The sequence below is a fragment of the Dermacentor variabilis genome, chromosome 3 (assembly GCF_050947875.1).
Source record: "Dermacentor variabilis isolate Ectoservices chromosome 3, ASM5094787v1, whole genome shotgun sequence".
NCBI lineage: Eukaryota > Metazoa > Arthropoda > Arachnida > Ixodida > Ixodidae > Dermacentor > Dermacentor variabilis.
Genome location: NC_134570.1, coordinates 244,193,561 through 244,213,543, shown reverse-complemented (window position 1 = coordinate 244,213,543; position 19,983 = coordinate 244,193,561). Strand labels below are relative to the sequence as shown.

At 41.4% G+C, this 19,983-nt stretch overlaps 1 protein-coding gene across 1 annotated transcript in view; it reads left to right on the top strand.

The window, feature by feature from the left end:
• LOC142574454 (uncharacterized) overlaps nucleotides 1-15,278 on the top strand; it is a 69,050-nt gene extending 53,772 nt beyond the window's left edge. The window contains exon 3 of the mRNA XM_075683524.1: nucleotides 15,133-15,278. Within this exon, the coding sequence (XP_075539639.1) occupies nucleotides 15,133-15,232 (100 nt within the window). The 3' untranslated portion in view covers nucleotides 15,233-15,278. The remainder of the gene's footprint in view (nucleotides 1-15,132) is intronic.
• Nucleotides 15,279-19,983: the final 4,705 nt, after the last annotated feature.

The window sequence follows — 19,983 nt, the reverse complement described above, 5'->3', positions numbered from 1 at the left end:
AGAAATGACCTTAGGCGAAAAAAATAAGACATGACAACAGAATGAAAGATACGGACAGGCGCACTCTCGCAAGTGACTTTTATTTTTCCTGATGCTTCACTTATATACCCTGAGGAATGCAAACAGGAACATACACATGTGAGTTTACATGAAATAGAAACCAAATCTTATCATATGCTATCATCCAGGAAACTAAACTCATTCTTGTGAAGAGATAACAATGGAACGATGACACACTGGTCATCAAACTTTCAAATTCAAATTCTTTATTCAAAGCACAATAAAAGTGTGTCCAGTACTATTTGGACCCATAGCCGTAGGCTAGTTATGGGTCCAAGAAGTGAAGTGGAAGTGAAATGAAGAAGTGAAATTCTATAAGGCAGATACTTCGTCACATGCACAATAAAAAGTTAGATGAGTGGAGAGGGGGATATATACATAAAACAAATGACAAAAAGAAAGCATAATAAGAAACAGTTGATTCAATGCAAAAACATTGTGCATGTTATATTACAATAATAAATGGGATGCGAACAGCAGATAGATGTCTTTTAACATGTTTAATGCACGCGCTGAAAGAATTTTTCAGCTGAAGTGCAAAATTTTTAGCGTATTTTATTTCTTGTAAAAGAGTATTCCATACCTGAAAACCAATGAAAGAGCTGTCATTCTCCATAAACGTTGTGCGTGGGCGGTAGATTAAAGTAGCCTAATAGTACATTTCTGGTAGCACGCGATGATGTATGGAAGAAGGACATATGAAAGGGCTGGTTGTTTCTTACGATACTGTTTACGACAGTTGCTGTTTTTAGGAGGCGTAATGAATCGAAGGGTAATCTTCTGGATCGTGGAACAATGGGTTGCTGGGGTGATCCTGCTTAGATTGCGTTATGATTCGTAATGATCGTTTCTGCAATTTTCTCATTGGCTGGAGATAACTATCGTAGGTCCATCCCCATGATTCCAGACTGTATGGGAGATGACTATGGGTAAAGGAGAAATATAAAATACGTAATGTACTTGTGTCAAAAAAGTCGCGCGCGTGAAGCAGTTTATAGCACCTCGATGTCACCTTCGTACCCACTGCTAATAAATGGTTTTGCCAGTGCAGGTGTCTATCAAAGATTACGCCAAGATATTTAAAACTCGATTTCTAGTAGCGAGTTGTCAATACTAACGTTTATAGAGTTAGCGCTTACTTGTTTTCTACGGGAGTGAAATATAGTATATCTTGTTTTCTTGACATTTACAGTAATCTTGTTGGCTGAAAACCATTTAGAGACATTTGCCAAATCTACGTTTGCTTAAGACTGTATTTCCTCGATGCTATTGCCTGTAATTATTGTAGCAATGTGGTCTGTGTAATCAGCATTTCTCCGAACTTTAAGACACGTGGAAGGTCGGAAATGTATATAGAAAAAATCATGGGTCCCAAAACAGACTCTTGGGGCACGCCTGTATGAATACGTTGTGTTGACGATGAGATATTTATGACAACTATCTGATGACGTTCAGTGAAGTAACTAGATAACAAATAGAAAATCCATTCCCGAAAACCGTAGTGATTTACCTTGTACAAAAGGATGGAATGGTCAATTGTATGGAAAGCCTTTTTTAAATTGAGAAAGACTACACCTATAAGTTTGCTGTCCTTTAAAGCACAATTTATAATGTGGGCTAAAGACTGCACTGCTAATGAGATTGAATGGTTTGGCTGAAAACTATGTTGCTGTGGGCAAATTATGTTGTATTTGTGTGTAAAGCTATTGATTCGATTTGCAAGGATTTTCTCAAAGTATATTAATGGCGCTGCGCACAGATATTGGTCGGTAACTAGAATGCTTGAGGACTTTCTGATATGCATCGCCTCTGCTAGTTCCCGTGCCACCGTATTCTTACTTTTTTGTAATATGCATGTGTTTTCCAGCAAAGGTTTACACGTCCGCACTTTGCAGTGATACGGCAAATGCGAGCCAGTCCCATTCTTGATTGATAGAGCATTCTCTTGCAGGCGATCATTTAGACAACGCCCAGTTTGGCCGATGTATGCCTTGCCACAGTCTAAAGGAATATTATACATGATGCCAGCTTAACATTTTTTCAAAAAACTATTTATGTGGTTCTTTACACACTCTGCCCTTTTTATGGAAGACAGGCGCGTATAAAGGTGAGAAAGTTCCAGAGGAGCCGAAAACGCTACCGGTACATCGTACCTAGAAGCAACATACTTTAATTAATTAGTAACTCTGTGTATATTTGGAATGACAACAGGACGCATTTTCCATTTCTTTTCGCATTCCCCCGAAGCATCGTTAGGCTCACGCCTAAATTTCTTCAGCAAAGCTTTGCTCACCGAAACTCACAAAGAAGCAGGGAAGCCCGCTGAGCCAAGCTTACACATTAGAAAATTAAAGCTTTCCTGAATGACGTGGATGACGTGAGTGACGTAGTTGGAATCAGTTGGTGCAGAACAGGCGTAATTGGAGATCGCAGGGAGAGGCCTTCATCCTGCATTGAACATAAAATAGGCTGATGATGATACTGCTGCTGCTGATGATGATGAATGAGGTGGGGGCAGGACCTAGTTAGAGCCAACTGTAAGCTAGTAATGGCAATAGCTCGTTTTACTGTTTTTGAATGAGCGGAATGAAACTGCAAGAATTATTTCTGTGCACGGGGGCAGTACATCCAACAAACATGGTTTTCATGAAGGGTAAGATGAAGGTATAAAGATGTCAGCTTGTCAAAAATAGGATGCCCATGGGTGAACTTGTGCCCTTGTCCAAGCACTTTAAATGTGCCTAATATGTTTTAATGCACACTGTATGGGTACATTCCTGTTGTTTTTCAAAATAATCAAAATGTCATCTACATACCTAAAGGTCTGCAATACCTTGTCCTTCGAAGGGACACTAAAGGCAAATAATAAGTCAAGCTAAAGTGATAGATTAGTGCTTGAGAATGTCTAAGGACTCAGTATTATTGCGAACAGAGCCTTAATAATTGAGAAATTGAGGTAAATGCAGGACATGGTTAGAGACTCCCCCAGGACATTCAAGCACTTGCCGGAGAACGAAAGCACTCCTCAGTTAAATTCTGCCACTAGCACTCAACCATTCATTGCAAAAACATCCTTGTATTGTTTTATAAGACAAAATAAAATGCTACTTGCCCAGTTCTCTTTCATTTCTTAGAAAAAAGAACTCATTGAAATTACCCTTGACAATGACGTAGGCGGCCGAAAGGTTTCATTTTAGTTCGACTGCGCATCGCCCACGCTTTTGCGTTTCACTAGTTTCGTTATTGTATGGTGCTGCACTGGTGGATGAATGTGCACAAGCTTGAGCGGTTGTACACATACGAGTCATGGCACCACCCTGGTGACCCAATGCTCACATAGCGGAAGCGATAGGGGTGGTCAACCAGTGCCAGTAGTATGATGCTATACCTGCAAAAGAAACGAGACAACTTTTAATGTTGTCCAGAGGACATGGAATTGGGCAGTGTTGAGCATAAATACTGAAAAACACTGAGATCACACCCGTTTGTAATATAGCTGGCAACTGCTTGATATCTGGCAACTGCTTGCTATTACTGTATTTAAAAGAATTTTAATCATGCTATTATGGTACTCTGGAAGGTATTCATGATCTATGCAATCAGGTCGCTGTGGAATCTTTACAATTACGTTACGAAAACAGACTAGTGAATATGTTGATTCTAGAGATTGCAATTTACAAAAGGGACAACATGGATACGGCACTTTTTTACCCACCAGCCTTTGTAGTTGTGATACTTACTGGCTTGGTCCTTCGGAGGGGACACTGGGAAGTGGCAGCCATCCAAAGCACCAAATCCTTGTGGAAATCCAGTCATCGCAGAGAATTCATGAATGTGCTTGCCCATTTTGGTGGGCGGCACCATAATTAGCCACTCCTGTGCAAGGTTACGAAGGACAACAGCACAAAAGTCCTTATATATCATGTTCACCGGGGAGCGTCCCACACCAAATACTTTTTTTTCTTTTTGCTCTCTTCCTTTTTCTGTTCTATACGTCTAGCACAAGAGCCCATATTATTATTGTCCTACATGAGTGTTTGCCGAAATGCGCCCACCTGCTTAGTCTGTATAGACTGCAGTATGTACAAATAAAGCCCAACCCTGTTCTCTACAGAAATTGCGTCTGTCATGATGGTGTCCTGTCTCTGCAAATCGGCACGACAGGCATCCATACTGTACCTGTTTGTGGCCTGGGAGACACAGAAAAACCTTTTAAAGTTGGCTTCACTCAACTGAGACAATGTGGCCTCAAACCAGTGCGAGTTCCTCGGAAACCGCCACCGCTGCCTGGGCACAGCGACAAATGAACTCACGGCAACAGCACTAATCGTGAGTGCGTTAGCCAGGAGAAACTGTTCGATTTCACGGCGGCGACTCCTTGCCTTGTTGGCCTCATACTGAAGCCTTCGAATTTCTTGACGATGTTTGGCTCAAAGAAGCACATACACTGCAACAAACTGGAGCACACAGTCTAAGTATTCAGGATCGCAACTGAATGTGTTGATGCTGTGAGTACCATTTTTTAGAGCGCAGCTCTTTGGCGTCCGTTCCTGGGTTTCGCGTCGTCGTCGGCGTCGTCGTCGTCGTCGGCCTCGTAACCAGCTCCGCCCCCCTTTCATCCCCCCAGCGCTAGCAGCGACCGACTGACACCGCTGGATGCCGTTGACGCCTCTAGAGAGTCAAGATAACGTGACTGCATAGAACACCGTCGCCGCCATGCAGAAAGAGTATCAGTCAAAGGCATCAGTCAGTCGCTGCTCTCTCTTCCCTCCTCCCTTTATCGTGTTGTCCGCTTGCTGCGCGCGCTTCTGCCCCCATCGTTTGCCGCTGGGTGTACACGCCGCCCCCCTCCGCTTCCGCTTACTGCTGGTTGCTCTCGACGGCGGCAATGAGCCTCCGCTTCGGCGGCGCGAACGGCAGGGTCTTCTCGGCGGCGGCGCTTAGCCTCTGCTTCCCCCACGGCTGTGACAACCTCGCGAGGCACTTGTATAGATCTCGTCTTTGAGAATCAAGCATTGGTGTACCAAGTCGAACATATATCAGTCTATTTCTCCGACCACAAAGCTTCCTTCATGACTGTCAAGAACTGTTAGTGGAGTCTTTGTTAAAGGAATACGTGTGAAAAATAAAAAAAAATTCTGTGATAGCGCATACATGTGTTGCTCGATTTCTTTGCCTCAATCTATCCAAAAGGTGAAACAGCTTATTTGCTGCGCTCAAATTTCGCATTAGGAAGTAACGTAATCGTCGGTAATTTTTTTCAATTTTAATGCTTTGGCTACACTAATGGATTGGCTGTTCAGCTAGCTTCGGCTTGAAACAGCTTACGGCTGGGTGCAAGAATGACATTCCTAAAGTAAAATACAAAAAATACGCCTATAAATGATTCTCATGCCATTTATTAAACATTCGCTCCCTAAATAACTCTTTTTTATTGTATTACGATTGACAAGCAAACCTAACTGTTTCACTGCAGCTATCGTCATCGCGACGCTTAATGCCATTAAGTATGCGCATGTAGCACCGACCGAAATGTAATGGCATTAAAGAACTTAAGGCCTTACACTTTTAATGGCATTAATCTTGCCTGTGTGGCACGGGTATAAGACAACCTATACAAGCGGCTCAGTCAAATAACCCTGCAGGCAATAAGGCCACATTATGGCGGAGAATTTCAGCCCAGAGGATCTGGGCCTAAAAACTCCCTTGATTTATCCACCATAGGTGAGTTTTGCTGATTGCGATAGGTAGCACAATACAGAATTATTTCTAACTGGTTCTTACCTCATAGTTCCGGAATCTCATGTATGCAGGCAATCGTGAACTCGACTAGGTATATGATGCATTTCGACGACTTCGAACAGCACTTTAAAGCAAGCAGGGGGCAAAATAATAAACTGGTTGCTTCTCTCACTTGAAAGGCGAAGAGACACGGGGTACATCCTCCTTGCGCTGAATTTATATAAACTTTAATTTGTCTACTGAAGTAACAGATTACACAAATAACAGATGTTGCCTTCAGTAATTCTAGAAAATGACGTGCCACTAGGAGCAACGTCACAGCACTGCCACGTACCGAGGTGCACTTGTGCGATATTCATTGACTCTCCAGCTGGGTGCACGCGCCCGCGAGGTCAAGGGCAAACAGCGTTTATTTTTAAATTTCAACTTTTTCTGCGGCTCGTAACGATAGCAAACACGATTGTTAGCACATATTGTATGCAGAGCACTTGCCTGCTGAAAATGACCAGACCTGGTGAGAGGCCCTTTAAGAATGTGGCCGTTGTATGGTACATGTCCTTGAAATGTCGAGCGAAGCTTAGTATTTATCGCAGCTGGTCCTGTCACTTCATCATGTGACCAAACGTCATTTAGCATGGTCGGTTCCAGTGAGCAAGCTTATGCCGTCTTCTGTCTTTAGGCCAGGAAGCGACACAAAGCCAGCAATAAACTTCTTTTCAGTGATATAGCAGAGTATGGGTGTAGGCCAGTTGGTGATTCATGATTTGCGAAGTTACTGCAAGCAGCACACGAGATGAAGAAAGGGACAATATGAAGCAGGGCTTTTCAGCGGCCAGTTTCTGCACAAATGTCTATGACTGGGGAGGTTCAGTCAAGTGATCACAAAGAAAGAAAACCTCCAAAGCCTCGATTTCATGCTTGGAGTTGTCAAACTGGCTCACCAGTCACCTTAACCAAGTTGAGCTGCCCTTTTAGCGCACCGCTTGAACCACCAAATGCTTTCACTTCAATAGCTACCTTCAGTTTTAGCAGGCTTAGTTTTCTGGATATATCTTTTCTGATAACGTCCTCTGGCCCCTGTTGTCCAAGAACTGCAGTCACGAAATGTCTCGAAATGTCTGCAGTAATACGTCGTTTCTGAGCAAATTCCCTGTAAATATACATGTGATTGCAGCATGCAAGCTCGTTTTGGCATTTGCTCAGTTTCTTCATTCCAGCGTAGTTGGGATCACAAAAAGCTGTTGCGTGCTGCTCTTCACAGTTAGCGCAGCGGATATTGCGTCAGCAGTATTCCAAGCGGTGACCCGATATTGTGCACTTGAAACATCTACCTGATTTGGTCAGATGGCTCTTATTCTCATGCAGGCTTAGTGTAAAGTGCGCATTTTCATAGCATGTGTGGGTGAAAGGCAGAAAAAACAAGTACCTTTCGTCTTGCTAGCTTTTTTGTGCAAAACGGAGGCAGTAGGCATTGCACTGGGCCTCCTGTCACACCTTGCAGTTGTGTGTCGTGAATGCAAGACTCCTGTTGTCTGCTTTTTTCATGGGCTTTGACCTCCAGTCGTAGATATTACAATAGCTGCAGCTCTGTCTCTGACGTCAGGGTCTTTTCAGGCTTTTGTAGTAAGCTCTGTTGCTTGTAGTGTTCCACCGTAATGTCATTGGGGATCACAGAACAAGCAACTTCTTGGTGCTGCCCTTGCGGAAAAGAAAAAGGCCGGATGGAAATACGTCTGGGTCAGCTCGGGTAAAATTTTGGCACGGAAAGATGAACAGGCCGATGCCATTCGAATTGCAAACAAAGAAGATATCGCCCGCATCAAATAATACTAGACGTTGTTGTGTTGCTCCGGGTTTTTCATTTAATCAGTATGATGCTCAACTCAACCTCTTTCATTACTGAATCGACCACACTAAAATCAAATCTTCGATATTTACACCCATGTTTTTCCTTATTACACTTAAATGTCCGTAGCATGAGGAACAAACAAGATGAGCTGGACATTTGGCTAAAGTCCCTGCAAGCTAATTTTGACGCATTCATGTTCACAGAAACATGGTTAAGCAAAGATGAGCCTTCCCCTAGTCTTATTGATTGCATGCCAATACGATTAGGCAGAACTGGTAGAGGTGGTGGCCTGATTATTTATCTACAACGAAAGTACACATATCATATTGTTGATAAGTGCACAGTTATGAATAGGGATATAGAGTGCCTAACGGTGGAAACTGGCACGTTTTTAATTGCTGATCTGTACAGACCACCGACTGGATACAAGCGGCATTTCCTACAACATTTAGAAAACGTAATAATCTATTGTATTAATACTAATAAGCAGTTCTTTCTTTTGGGAGATGTAAACATCAACATGTTGGCCGACGACTCTTCTGCGCGCGACTTGATGAATCTCTTATCCTCTTATGGGTGCGAAAATGCTATTTCTATGCCAACCCGAATTATCATCATCATCATCATTTATTGTCCCTTAAAAGGCCCCTGTCGGGGTATTACACAAGGGGGGAGCGTGTACAAGGTAGAAAAGAACAAAGGTCAAAAACATAACAATCAACACAGGGACATAAAAAGAAGCAAGGAACGCAATAGTTAACACGGTGCTTGCCAATATTGCCTTGAAGCCACAAGCGCCACACATGTCGGCGAAAGGTTAGGGCAGCAGGCGAGTACACAATGGTTACAGGGAAGAAAAAAAAAACTCAATACAGGAAAAGGGATAAAATTTCATGAACACAAATCGGAGCAAAAAGAAACATGTCAGCCCAGATGATTTAACGATATCGCCTTAAACCTTGTCGCGTCGTGCTCATTAGTTATTGAACGGGGCAGCAGGTTCCATTCTGCAATTGCGGTCGGAAAGAAGGACTTGTTAAAAGCATTAGTGGAGCCGTGAAGTCATTGGACGCTATTAGAATTGAATAGGCGGCGCGATGTACGAATGGGAGGAGATATAAGGGAACCGCGTAGATAGGGGAAATTGAAATATAACTTATGGAATAAACACAGGCGTGCAAATTTTCGTCTGAGAGCTAAGGAAGTGCGGCCAAGTGATAGTTTAATGGAGCTTACGCTGGAATGAAAGTCGCGTGTCGATGATATGAAGCGTGCTGCACGGTTCTGGACGGATTCAAGCATGTTAATTATGTAGGACTGATGAGGACTCCAGATCGCAGATGCATATTCAAGCCTACTGCGGATAAAAGTTTCATATGCCAGATTTCGTATGTTAGCGGGGGAAGTGGGAAGTGATCTGATAAAACCAAGTGTACGTGAAGCGTCGGCCGTGATTTTTGTGATATGATCAACCCAAGTTAATTTGCTATTGATTGTGATGCCAAGGCAACGGTAAGATTCTACCTGCAATAGGTCCTCAGAAAATAAAGAGTAAGGATAAATAAATGAGACCGCTTCCGAGAAATTTGCATAAAACTGCACTTCCTAGTGTTTAATTTCATCATCCACGATGTGCACCAATTTTCAATAAGCTTCAGAACGTTCTGGAGGGCAGCTTGATCGTCTTTAGTATTTATACGCCGGTAGATAATGCAAACAGCTGCGAAAAGGCGGATGGTGGATGAGATGTTGAGTGGGAGGTCGTTAATAAAAATTAAGAAAAGAAGCGGGCCCAACACAGACCCCTGTGGTACTCCGGAGGTGACGCAAGTAGAACTTGAAGGAAGTCCGCCTATTACGGTGAACTGAGATCGAGATGTGAGAAAGTTGTGAATCCAGCCTAAAACAAGTGGGTGAAGGTGAAGACCTGAAAGTTTGTACATAAGACGTTGATGTGGAACACGGTCGAATGCTTTGGAGAAATCAAGATAGATGACATCGGTTTGGAACAAAGAATCAAGGTTTAGGAGAAGGTCCATGGTAAACTCGAATAACTGTGATTCACATGAATAGCCGTGACGAAAGCCATGCTGATTTTTGAAGAAGAAGGAATTGGAATTCAGGTGGGATGCAATATTCGAGTATATAATATGCTCAAGAAATTTACATAATATGCAAGTTAATGAAATAGGACGATAATTCGACGGGTCGCTCCGGCTACCAGCCTTGAATACAGGAACAACCTTGTTAATTTTCCAGTCACTAGGTATAGAACTGTTCGCAAGAGATTGATCAAAAATTATCTTTAGAAAATGAGAAGATACATTTTTTGTGTGTTTTAATATCTTCGCAGTGATGTTGTCTGGCCCGGCGGCACTGGACATGTTTAGTTTGTCTATTAGAGCACAAATGGGGGCCAGCAGTAGTGATGTTGATAGGGGCCATCGCAGGAAAGTTAAAAATGTTTGGTGTGGTGTATTCCAGACAGGCTCATGTGTGAAGACTGATGTAAAATAAGAGTTCATGACGTCAGATCGAAGTTCTGGAGGCACCTGTGAACCATCAGGATATAAAAGGGTAATGCAATGAGTGTTGCTTGATTCGGGTGATAACATCCGCCAGAATTTCTTTGGGTTTGTTAGTAGAATGCCATACAGATCATTGTGAAAAAACTTTCTTTTTGTACACCTAAGGAGACGCGTGTAATCCTGTAGGCATGCAAAATATTTCTTCCATTTAAAAGCCAGCGCAGTTCCTTTAGCTTCACGAAAAAGACGCTTTTTCTTTTGAGAAAGCCTCCTTACGGAGTTAGAATACCAGGGCTTGTTGGAGTCGCCGCGAATGCATATCAGCGGAACATAAGTTTCGACCAATTCTGAAAGTTTATTTTTGAAAGCTAGTCAGTTTTCCTCGACAGACCTATTAGATCCGGATAGCCTGAAATGAAAAAAAAAGTTCTCAAGCTCTTAGTTGATGCGGGCGAAGTCTCCCTTTTTATAATCGCGAATGAACTTAATAGAGCGCTGCCGTTGGGGAAACGGAAGTGATAGGTTGAAAATAACTATTTTGTGGTCACTGAAACTGTCACCGCTCGACATGGATTGGATGAGTTCAGGGCTGGACGTAAAGACTAAATCAAGGGTGTTAATGCCACGTGTGGGAAAGTTTACTGTTTGGCTGAGGTTGAAAGTCATGACAACGTCAAGGAAATCTTTCGATTGACGAGACAATGCGCACAAGTTTCCCCAGTCGATGTCAGGGAAATTAAAGTCACAGAAGAGGATGTAATTGGCTTTAGGAAAACGAGTATTAAGATCGAGCAGAACCAAGTAAATATCAGTAGTAAAGTAACTGTCGCTGTCAGGAGGGCGATAACATGCAATAACTATGCATGTGGTTGTGAAAAGGGTAATTATGATACAATAAATTTCATGGCAGGAATGAGTCGTAAGAAGAGAAGAATTAAGGCTGGTTTTAATAAAGGCTAAAACACCGCCACCCTTGCGCGAAACCCTGTCACGTCTGTAGATGAAAAACGGTTTATTGTTGTGAAGCAGTTCCTCGTCTAGGATATTTTCGGAGAGCCACGATTCTGTAAATATAGCGATATCGGTGCCGTTGTCATCAAGAAAAGCTTCCACTGACTCTCTGTTCGGAAGATAGCTACGAATGTTTGCTAAAACAAACGCCATAGATTCACAAACATGTGGGCGTGACGGAGGCAAAAGTGGCTGACAGTGGGAGGGGAGCCTTGAAGTAGATAGTGACCGCTATGGCCTATGCTCTAGCACGGAATCTGTATCAGCATTGTAGCTTGTTCCCTATGGTTAACTTGTCGTACCGTATTTTGTATTTTGAGCCACTTTCTTTGCCGAGCGCACGAAGTTTCTTTTGAGCTGTACGCACACGCGCTGAAAAATCTTCACGGAATGAAAAGTCAGTTTCCTTGAGCTTAGGGCCAGCAGAAAGGATTTTTCATTTATCTTTAAAATGCGAGAATTTGACTATTATTGGCCGTTTCTTCCCTTGCTCAAAGCGGCCTAAGCGATGCGCTCTTTCAATGTTGGCGGAATCGATTGTTATGCTTAACTTATCTGAACAGATAGAAATTACGGCCATTTCAGATTGCTCCCATGTTACATCCGCCGCATCGGGCAGTCCGAAGAACAGCAGGTTATTTCGCCGAAGTCGGTTTTCGGAATCGTCACATTTTTCTTTGAGGATTCGAATTTCGGATGAAAGGCTGTGAATATCCGAGTTTGAATTAGGCGTTAGACTGACATCATTGCACTGATTCGATGCGACAATTTTTTCCAGAGCATCAACGCGCGATGAAAGGCTACTGACCAAGCTTTGGAAATTCGACTGGGAATCGCGAATCATTGCAAGTTCAGACAAAACGGAATTTTGTGCAAGTTCTAAGCGTGGCAAACACTCAGCAGTAGAGTCAAGGGACGGGGGAGGACCAGGATTTAACTCGATGTCGCCTGACAGAACAAGAAGCAAGGAGTCAAAGTGAACATTGACGGCGAAAGAACATATGCACCGATACAAAAACACTTGGCAACGTTTGAATGTGTCTGAGGGGCACGACACCGCAAGTAAGCATGGATCGCTAGAGCGAGTACAAGATGCGCCCGGCAAATAACCAACCTGCAGCAAGAAGAAAGGCATTCCTGTGACCATGCTCGTAGCGGTGCGGTGCCCCAAGTGGTCCGTGAAGGTTGGGTGCCTTTGTAGCCAAGGCAATGCTCCCGTGCAGATAGTGGCATGGGATTGCCAGGCGAAGATCCGGTCGAGAGTTGGAAAAGGCGATGACGGTTGGACGATGTTTTCACGCTGGTTCCAGCCCACCTCTTCGCAAATTCCTGCGCCGGTGGTGACGTTGCAGCCAAGACAGGATAACATCGGCGAGATTTGCGACAGCAAAAAAGCCTGCAGCAAGAAGAAAGACATTCCTGTGACCATGCTCGTAGCGGTGCGGTGCGAGTAATAAAGAATTACTTCACAAAGTTCTGCTTCTATAGATATATGTGTTTCAAACCTGAATGCATCAGGTTTCAAAGCAGGGGCATTATTATGCGACATCAGTGACCATCTGCCTATATTCTTTGCCACACAACACACCCTAACTACGAACTATAAACGCAGCAGGCTTGAACATAGGGTGGTGAATGACTTCTCCTTAAGCAATTTTCATTCTTTAATTGAGCGTACTGACTGGTCAAATGTGTACTTACAGCAGGATGCAAATTCTGTCTATGAGACTTTTCTTCAGGTCTTTCTTAGTTGCTACAATGATGCATTTCCACTGAGAGAGTATATAAAATGCAATCAGAAAATTAAAAAGCCCTGGATTGACACCGCCCTACTAATACGCGTGAAGAAGAAAAATAACATGTTCCACAAATTCATATAATACAAAGACGGTTACTTGTTCAAAGAATTTTAAAAAAAATGTCGCAATCAATTAAACGCTAATTTAAAGAAAGCCAAACTTGCATATTATGAAGCAATGTTTGCTAGAATAAGAACGGATCCGGCAAAGATCTGGAGACAGGTAAATTATCTTACTGGCAGAAACCCATCACCGGTTAAGGCTGACCAAATAGTAATCAATGACTGTATAGGAGGCAAGACGCTAGCAGATGAAATTAACGAGTATTTCATTAATGCAGCCATACCCCAGCTGTCTATTAAAAAAAGTGGGATCTATTGGCCTTCTCGTCAAGTAAATTCATTCGTTTTGGATTCCGTTACAGAAAGAGAAATCAATGGTCTTATAATACGCTTAAAAATAATGTTGCAAGTGGGTATGGCGAAATTAAAGTTGAACCTGTAAAGCGAGTGTCATTAATTATCAGCCCTATCCTAGCCTATCTCATTAGTCTCACGTTTTCTATTGGAGTCTTCCCAGGTAAATTAGAACTGGCCAAAGTAATTCCAATACACAAAGGAGGTAGAATTGACAATATTACGAATTACCGGGCAATCTCAGTGCTACCGGTGTTTTCAAAGATTTACGAATTGTCAATCAATAACCGGCTGTCAAAATATCTAACCAAGTGTCATATAATATCACCCTCACAGTATGATTTTCAGAAAAATAAGACAACTCAGGACGCTCTTCTTGCCGTCAAGCAGCAAATAATCAGAAATATTGAAGATCAGCTCTTCACCTTAGGAATATTTCTCGATCTGCGCAAAGCTTTTGATTCCGTTGACCACGAAATCTTAGCTATAAAGCTAGATTGCTATGGAATTCGAGGTATCACATTGGACCTTATCAAGAGCTACTTATCGTTTTGGCGTCAGTTTGTTAAAACAGACTGTAGTTCTTCAAAACAACTTGACATTAAACTAGGTGTCCCGCAAGGTTCGATATTAGGCCTGTTACTTTCCTCTTATATGTGAATGACATTACGGAACTACAAAGAACACCCACAATAACCATGTTTGCAGATGACACTAGTTTATTCTTTACAGGTAGAACACTGCAAGACATTGAACAATCGGCCAATCTGTATTTAAATGATTTATCCACATGGTTGCAACAAAACAAACTTCAGTTGAATGCAGTAAAAACAAAGTACATGATATTTAAGCCAATCAATAAGCATAAAAATGATTAACTTACCGAGGACATAAGCTGGAACAAGTAAGTGTGCAAAAGTTCCTTGGGGTATGGTTTAGTGAACCATACCCCAAGGACCCCTCCATCTCAATCATCTCCTCTCCGAACTCGTAAAGTCTCTTGGATGTATTAGAAAAATAGCTCCTCTTCTACCTCTTTGGCTAAAGCAATCACTATATTACTCCCTGTTCTATTCTAAACTTTTGTATGGCATTCTGGTCTGGGGGACAACGACAAAAGGGAACTATGATAGGATACAACTGCTGCAAAAACGTGTCCTCCGGATTTTTTGAACCACACCGGCCCTATTAGTTTGTTGCCGACGCAACCACTTTTTCCCAGATTTGATGTTTTACTTGCAAATAAAGTCTATTTATGGATACTGGCAGAGCGAATATATAAACAGAAACTCCACAGTATTTACACACCTGTCTTGGCGCAATATGATATCCGTAACCCCAAACGCAGAAATAAAAAAGTCACAACAAATTATGGAAAACAAGATCCGGAATATCAGGTAATAGACATGTTAAATAACTGTGCTTCTATTTTGGATTTCTGCTTACCCAGAAAAACGTTCAAACGTGAACTGCGGTCAGTTTTGTTTTCCATTGATTTTGTTTTCCTTTGAAATTGTTAAGTAACAATCATAAATGTAAACTTCCGTTTCAATTGTTGACTTCCTTTTAAGTGTTTTTGTGAAATGAGCGAATCTTCAATGTGATTTTTAAAAATGAACTGTCCATAGTGCTTAAGTACAGCCATATTGTATAGGATGTATGATGTATGAATGCTGCAGGATGTATGCGTGTACTATTTGTAACGCCGCTTCTCTTTTTTTTACCAGCTCTCTGCTGTACTGCTGTGGACTGCTCCTTTTGTTACGTGGGCAGAGACCTCGTCAGGCAATCATGCCTTTAGTCTCTGCCGCCCGCCGGATGATGTGATTTTCCTGCAAATAAGAACTGACTGACTGACTGACTGACTGACTGACTGACTTTCATTAGAATCTTGACGAGCATCACAGCGTATGAGAACTCCTATTGTCCAATAGCCTTGAGACCTCTCACGTTAATGTGTACGGTATCCAGAAGATTCCTCGTATCTGTCACGTCAGTAGAAAAAACCTCACCGGCCTGAGAATTTGAAGATTCTCCAAGTACTGTATTTACTGGATTCTATCGTGCCCTCTATTGTTATGTGCACCTGTTTTCCGTAATGACAGAAAAAAAGAAAGCTTTCGATTGTAATGCGCACTCGTTTGCTGTGACCTAAAAAAAGAAAAGTCCTTTATAGTACCACGCACCTCATTCTTTCATACAGAAATACAACTTTCTGTCATTTGGAAAAACAAACATTTACCCCCAATGCACTAAAGTGGCGATAAATAAAAAAAGTCGCAGCTTCGCCCTAGAGGTGAAGCATCAATTATGATAACAAATTAATAGACAGCGACACGATAAGTAAGAATAGTACGAGCAATAAAAACGCTCTTCTGTAGTTTAAGGATAGTAGTTTTATAGGCCGTATAAATGCTTTTAAACTTTCGCTTACTAACTAAATTAAGAAGCATGGTGTCATGCGCACCCAAGCAAACATGAACACATCTCATGCAATGACTGCGGAAACTCTTTATCAAAATGCTGGAATGAGGAAGTGTGGTAGCAGTTTGAAGTTTGAAGTTTATTTCCTTTCTTCATTACAGAAAGAGGAACCAAGAGCTAAAGGCCATTCGGCCTGACAGGGGCTCTTGCTCCTAAGTGCGTTCGGCTTACATGATGAACCGATGTACAAACAAAAAAGCAAATATAACAGGAAAACAAGCAAGTACGATGTACAGCAAACAAATAAACAAGATAATGTGTACATTATACAATGACTATGTGTAAAAGACATTTATGCTTCAGTTTTTGTTTGTGCAATCACATTTCCGCGCATATTAAGGAATACATATATAGTGCATTATTAAAAAAAGAAAAAAGTTTAGTGCGAGAGGAATTTATGTGTAATTAATTTGATAGTGTATGAGTAGGTTTTTTATACCTTGCTTAAAATTAGGTGCACAGAAATCAATTTTTTGTTCAACAATGTTTAGTAGCCTAGATATTTGATAGCTTATATCCTGACGACCGTAGTTAGTACGCGTGAATGGTATTTTCTTGATTTCATAACGTAATGGGTATCGAAAAGAAGTGGGTGTGCTGACAACATGGAGCCTGTGTTTTTTTATATGTAAGAGTAATCTATAATAAAATACTTGATTTGCTCGGATCATTAAATGTTTGTCGAAGAGATTGTGTGTGGGTAAGTCACGCGGCCTACCATGGTAGTTTTCAAAAATTCGGAGTACTCGTTTTTGCAAGTTTAATAACTTATCATAGTTTTTTGTTGTAGTTGTTCCCCAGATCGACACAATAAGATAGCTTCGAGAAAAAAAGGGCGAAGTATATTGATTTCTTTAGCCATAAAGGAATTAAATCACCTATTTTATACATACAGCCTACTACTTTGCTAAGATCACTGCAGAGCTTATTGACATGATTATCCCAGGAGAGGTTTTCTTGGAACCATACCCCCAAAAACTTTTGCGTTGTTACTTGTTCTAGCCTCTTTGCTTGAAATAGAACAGTTATATTAACAGGCAATGGCTTGTTTATCGGTCTAAATATCATATATTTGGTTTTATTGACATTCAATTGTAGTTTGTTGATGTACAGCCATTCAGATAATAAATTTAAATAATCATTTATTTCTTTTTGTATGCACTGCAAGGAAGAATTTGCAAAGAAAAGATTAGTATCGTCTGCGTACATGATGATATTAGGTGAGGAAGAAATGTTAAAAAAATCATTGATATATAGATTAAATCATATAGGACCAAGTATGGATCCCTGTGGCACGCCATTCTGTATTTTGAGAAGTGAGGAAATGGCCTGATTATATGAAACAAACTGGTAACGATCCGTTAAGTAGCTTCTCATTAACTCTAATGCTGTACCACGTATACCACAGTCATAAAGTTTGCACAGAAGTATACCATGATTTACGCTGTCAAAAGCCTTACGTAGGTCCAGAAATAAGCCTACCGTGTATAAACGGTTTTCTATATTTTGCAGCATTTGATGTTTTATATTTAAGAGCGCATCCTCACATGATTTATTTTTTTGAAATCCGTACTGCGCCGTACTAATAATAGAATATTTCCTTAATAAACCTTCTACTCGAGTGTTTAGAACAGTTTCAAAAAGTTTAAAAAAAAGAGGTAGTATAGATATGGGTCGGAAGTTGTTTACACTATGATCAGCACCGCCTTTATGAACCGGGCAGACTCTGGCTGTTTTAAGTTTGCTAGGAAAAATTCCGGACTCAAACATTTTATTAATAAATATGAGCTAATACATTAGAGATGATGTCAGACACATATTTTATAGGAGATGCCATGATACCGTCGAAACCTGCAGCACTGTTTGATTTAAAGTTTTTGATCACGCTCTCTACTTCGGTTGGTGTCACCGGAAATAGCATTAAAGAATTTTGCAGAGACGGTTTAACAGTATGCCCTATCTCTTCTGGATCTGCTGCAGAAATGTTGCTGCAGCATTGAACAAAGTGAGTGTTTAGGATAGAGACGGCTTCTTCATCCGAAAGAGTGCCGTTATCCGAAGCTATTTGTAGGTCTTGAGGGCTAGCCTTTCCTCCAGATATTTTTTTAATTTCCAGCCAAACTTTTCTTGGATTCGTATATATGCGCGAGAACACATTCTCATAATATTTTTCTTTTGCCTTTTTTAATTCTGAATTTACTTGGTTTCGGTACTCCTTAAATTTGGCTAATTCATTCATGTCTCTGGTTCTAGAATGTATGGTACATTTTATTTTTGTTTTTGATTTTTGTAAAAAGCACTACATCTATCCACGGCTTTCTAATTTTTTTGGGTCGTTTTATAGCTCTATGTTGCGGGAAGGCTATGTCGTAGCAAGTGATTAGTTTATCGAAAAATGAATTGTATGCCTTATTTGGGTCACTTTCAGTTAGTTCAGATTCCCAGTTTTTTTCCCGAATAAGAGAGCGAAAACAGGCTAGCGTCGTTGTGTCTATGAGACGGTAGGAATATACAGGCGCATTATGCTTGTATTTCTGCGAACAAGGCAGAAAACAAAAAATAGGAAGATGATCGCTTATATCAGAGGACATGACACCAGCAGTCACAGTGGAATCATGTACATTAGTGATACAGACATCTAATAAGGTTTGACTGTGTGCTGTAACTCGTGTTGGCAAGGTTATAATATTCGAGCATGCGTAAGAGTAAAGCAACTGATTATATTCTCGTGTTATTGTATTTTCAGCCATCATCATAGGAGTCAGCGAATCGACTTTTGTGCGGCCTCTCGCTTCTATGCGAACTAAGCGACGAGAACACAGCGTGATGTGCCTAGATGCGTCGACTTTGTCTCCATCGCAGATCACTTTCAAGATGGGGGCCACGCAGCCGTACTGTACGTAGCAGCCGCCGGACAGAACGCCTCTTGCGCCAGTTGCGCACACAAGTTTCGGGAACTCTGAATGACCGTGATCCGGCCCGATTTCGGTCTGTCTCCGCACACGGGCTCATTTTCGTTTTAATTGCGGCATAGTGATGAACTCGGCATATCTTTGCAGTCGGCACTCCCATGCTGATAGAGCAAAGGTAGAAAACGGGAAGACTGGGAAGACTGGAAAGACAGACGGTGCACTAACCTGCAGCACATGGAGGAAGCTACAGCAGCTAGGCTCGAAGTGCAGGCGAGGTGGCCATATTGAAATGCCGATCTCAATATGGTAACGCACATTTAGGTTCGTACTCGATTTTTATGCACACGCAATTTTATTTATTTATTTATTTATTTGTACATACTGCAGTCTATACAGACCAAGCAGGTGGGCGTTTTCTGCAAACACTCATGTAGGACAAGAATAATATGTGCTCTTGTGCTAGACATACGGAACATCAAAAGGAAGACAGCAAAAAGAAAAAAAAAAGAAGTAACAAGTTGGCCTTTTTGTATTGCAAAGGAAGATATTAACACTATCAGAAAAGTGCACTGGGATAGTCAATATCACATCAAAATAACAAGTTCCCATCAGAACAAAATGCACTTGCATAGGCGATAGTAAAAATAACATGAATAAAAGAGGGGAAAAATAAAATTCCATATTATTGTGCAAAATACATGAGTAGTGCCTGCTCAAAATTATCAGCAGAGAAAATTTCTGAGTGTAGATCATTCCACTGAACAACAGTACGACGAAAGAATGAATTTTAAAGAGGTTAGTGCGTGCATGGAAAGGGAGCAAGTTGTGAGTGTGACGGTGTCGAGACGCGCGTGACAGGTAAAGTGGGATGTATGTTTGTACATTAAATTCAAGCGACTTGTCATACATCGTGAAAAGAAATTTTAGTCGTGCCACAGGTCTTCGTGCTTCTAAGGTAGGGATATGGCTTTCGGTCATTAGTTGTGACGGCGAATCAGTGGACCTAAACTTGTTGAAAATGAACCGTACTGCTCGCCTCTGAACAATTTCAAGCTGATGCTTATCCTTTATGTAATAAGGGTTCCATACTATTGAGGCGTAATCTAGTTTTGGCAATCATCATCATTTTTTTATTATATGAAACCAATGCAACAAAACATGATTGGACCCACAGCCAGTCAT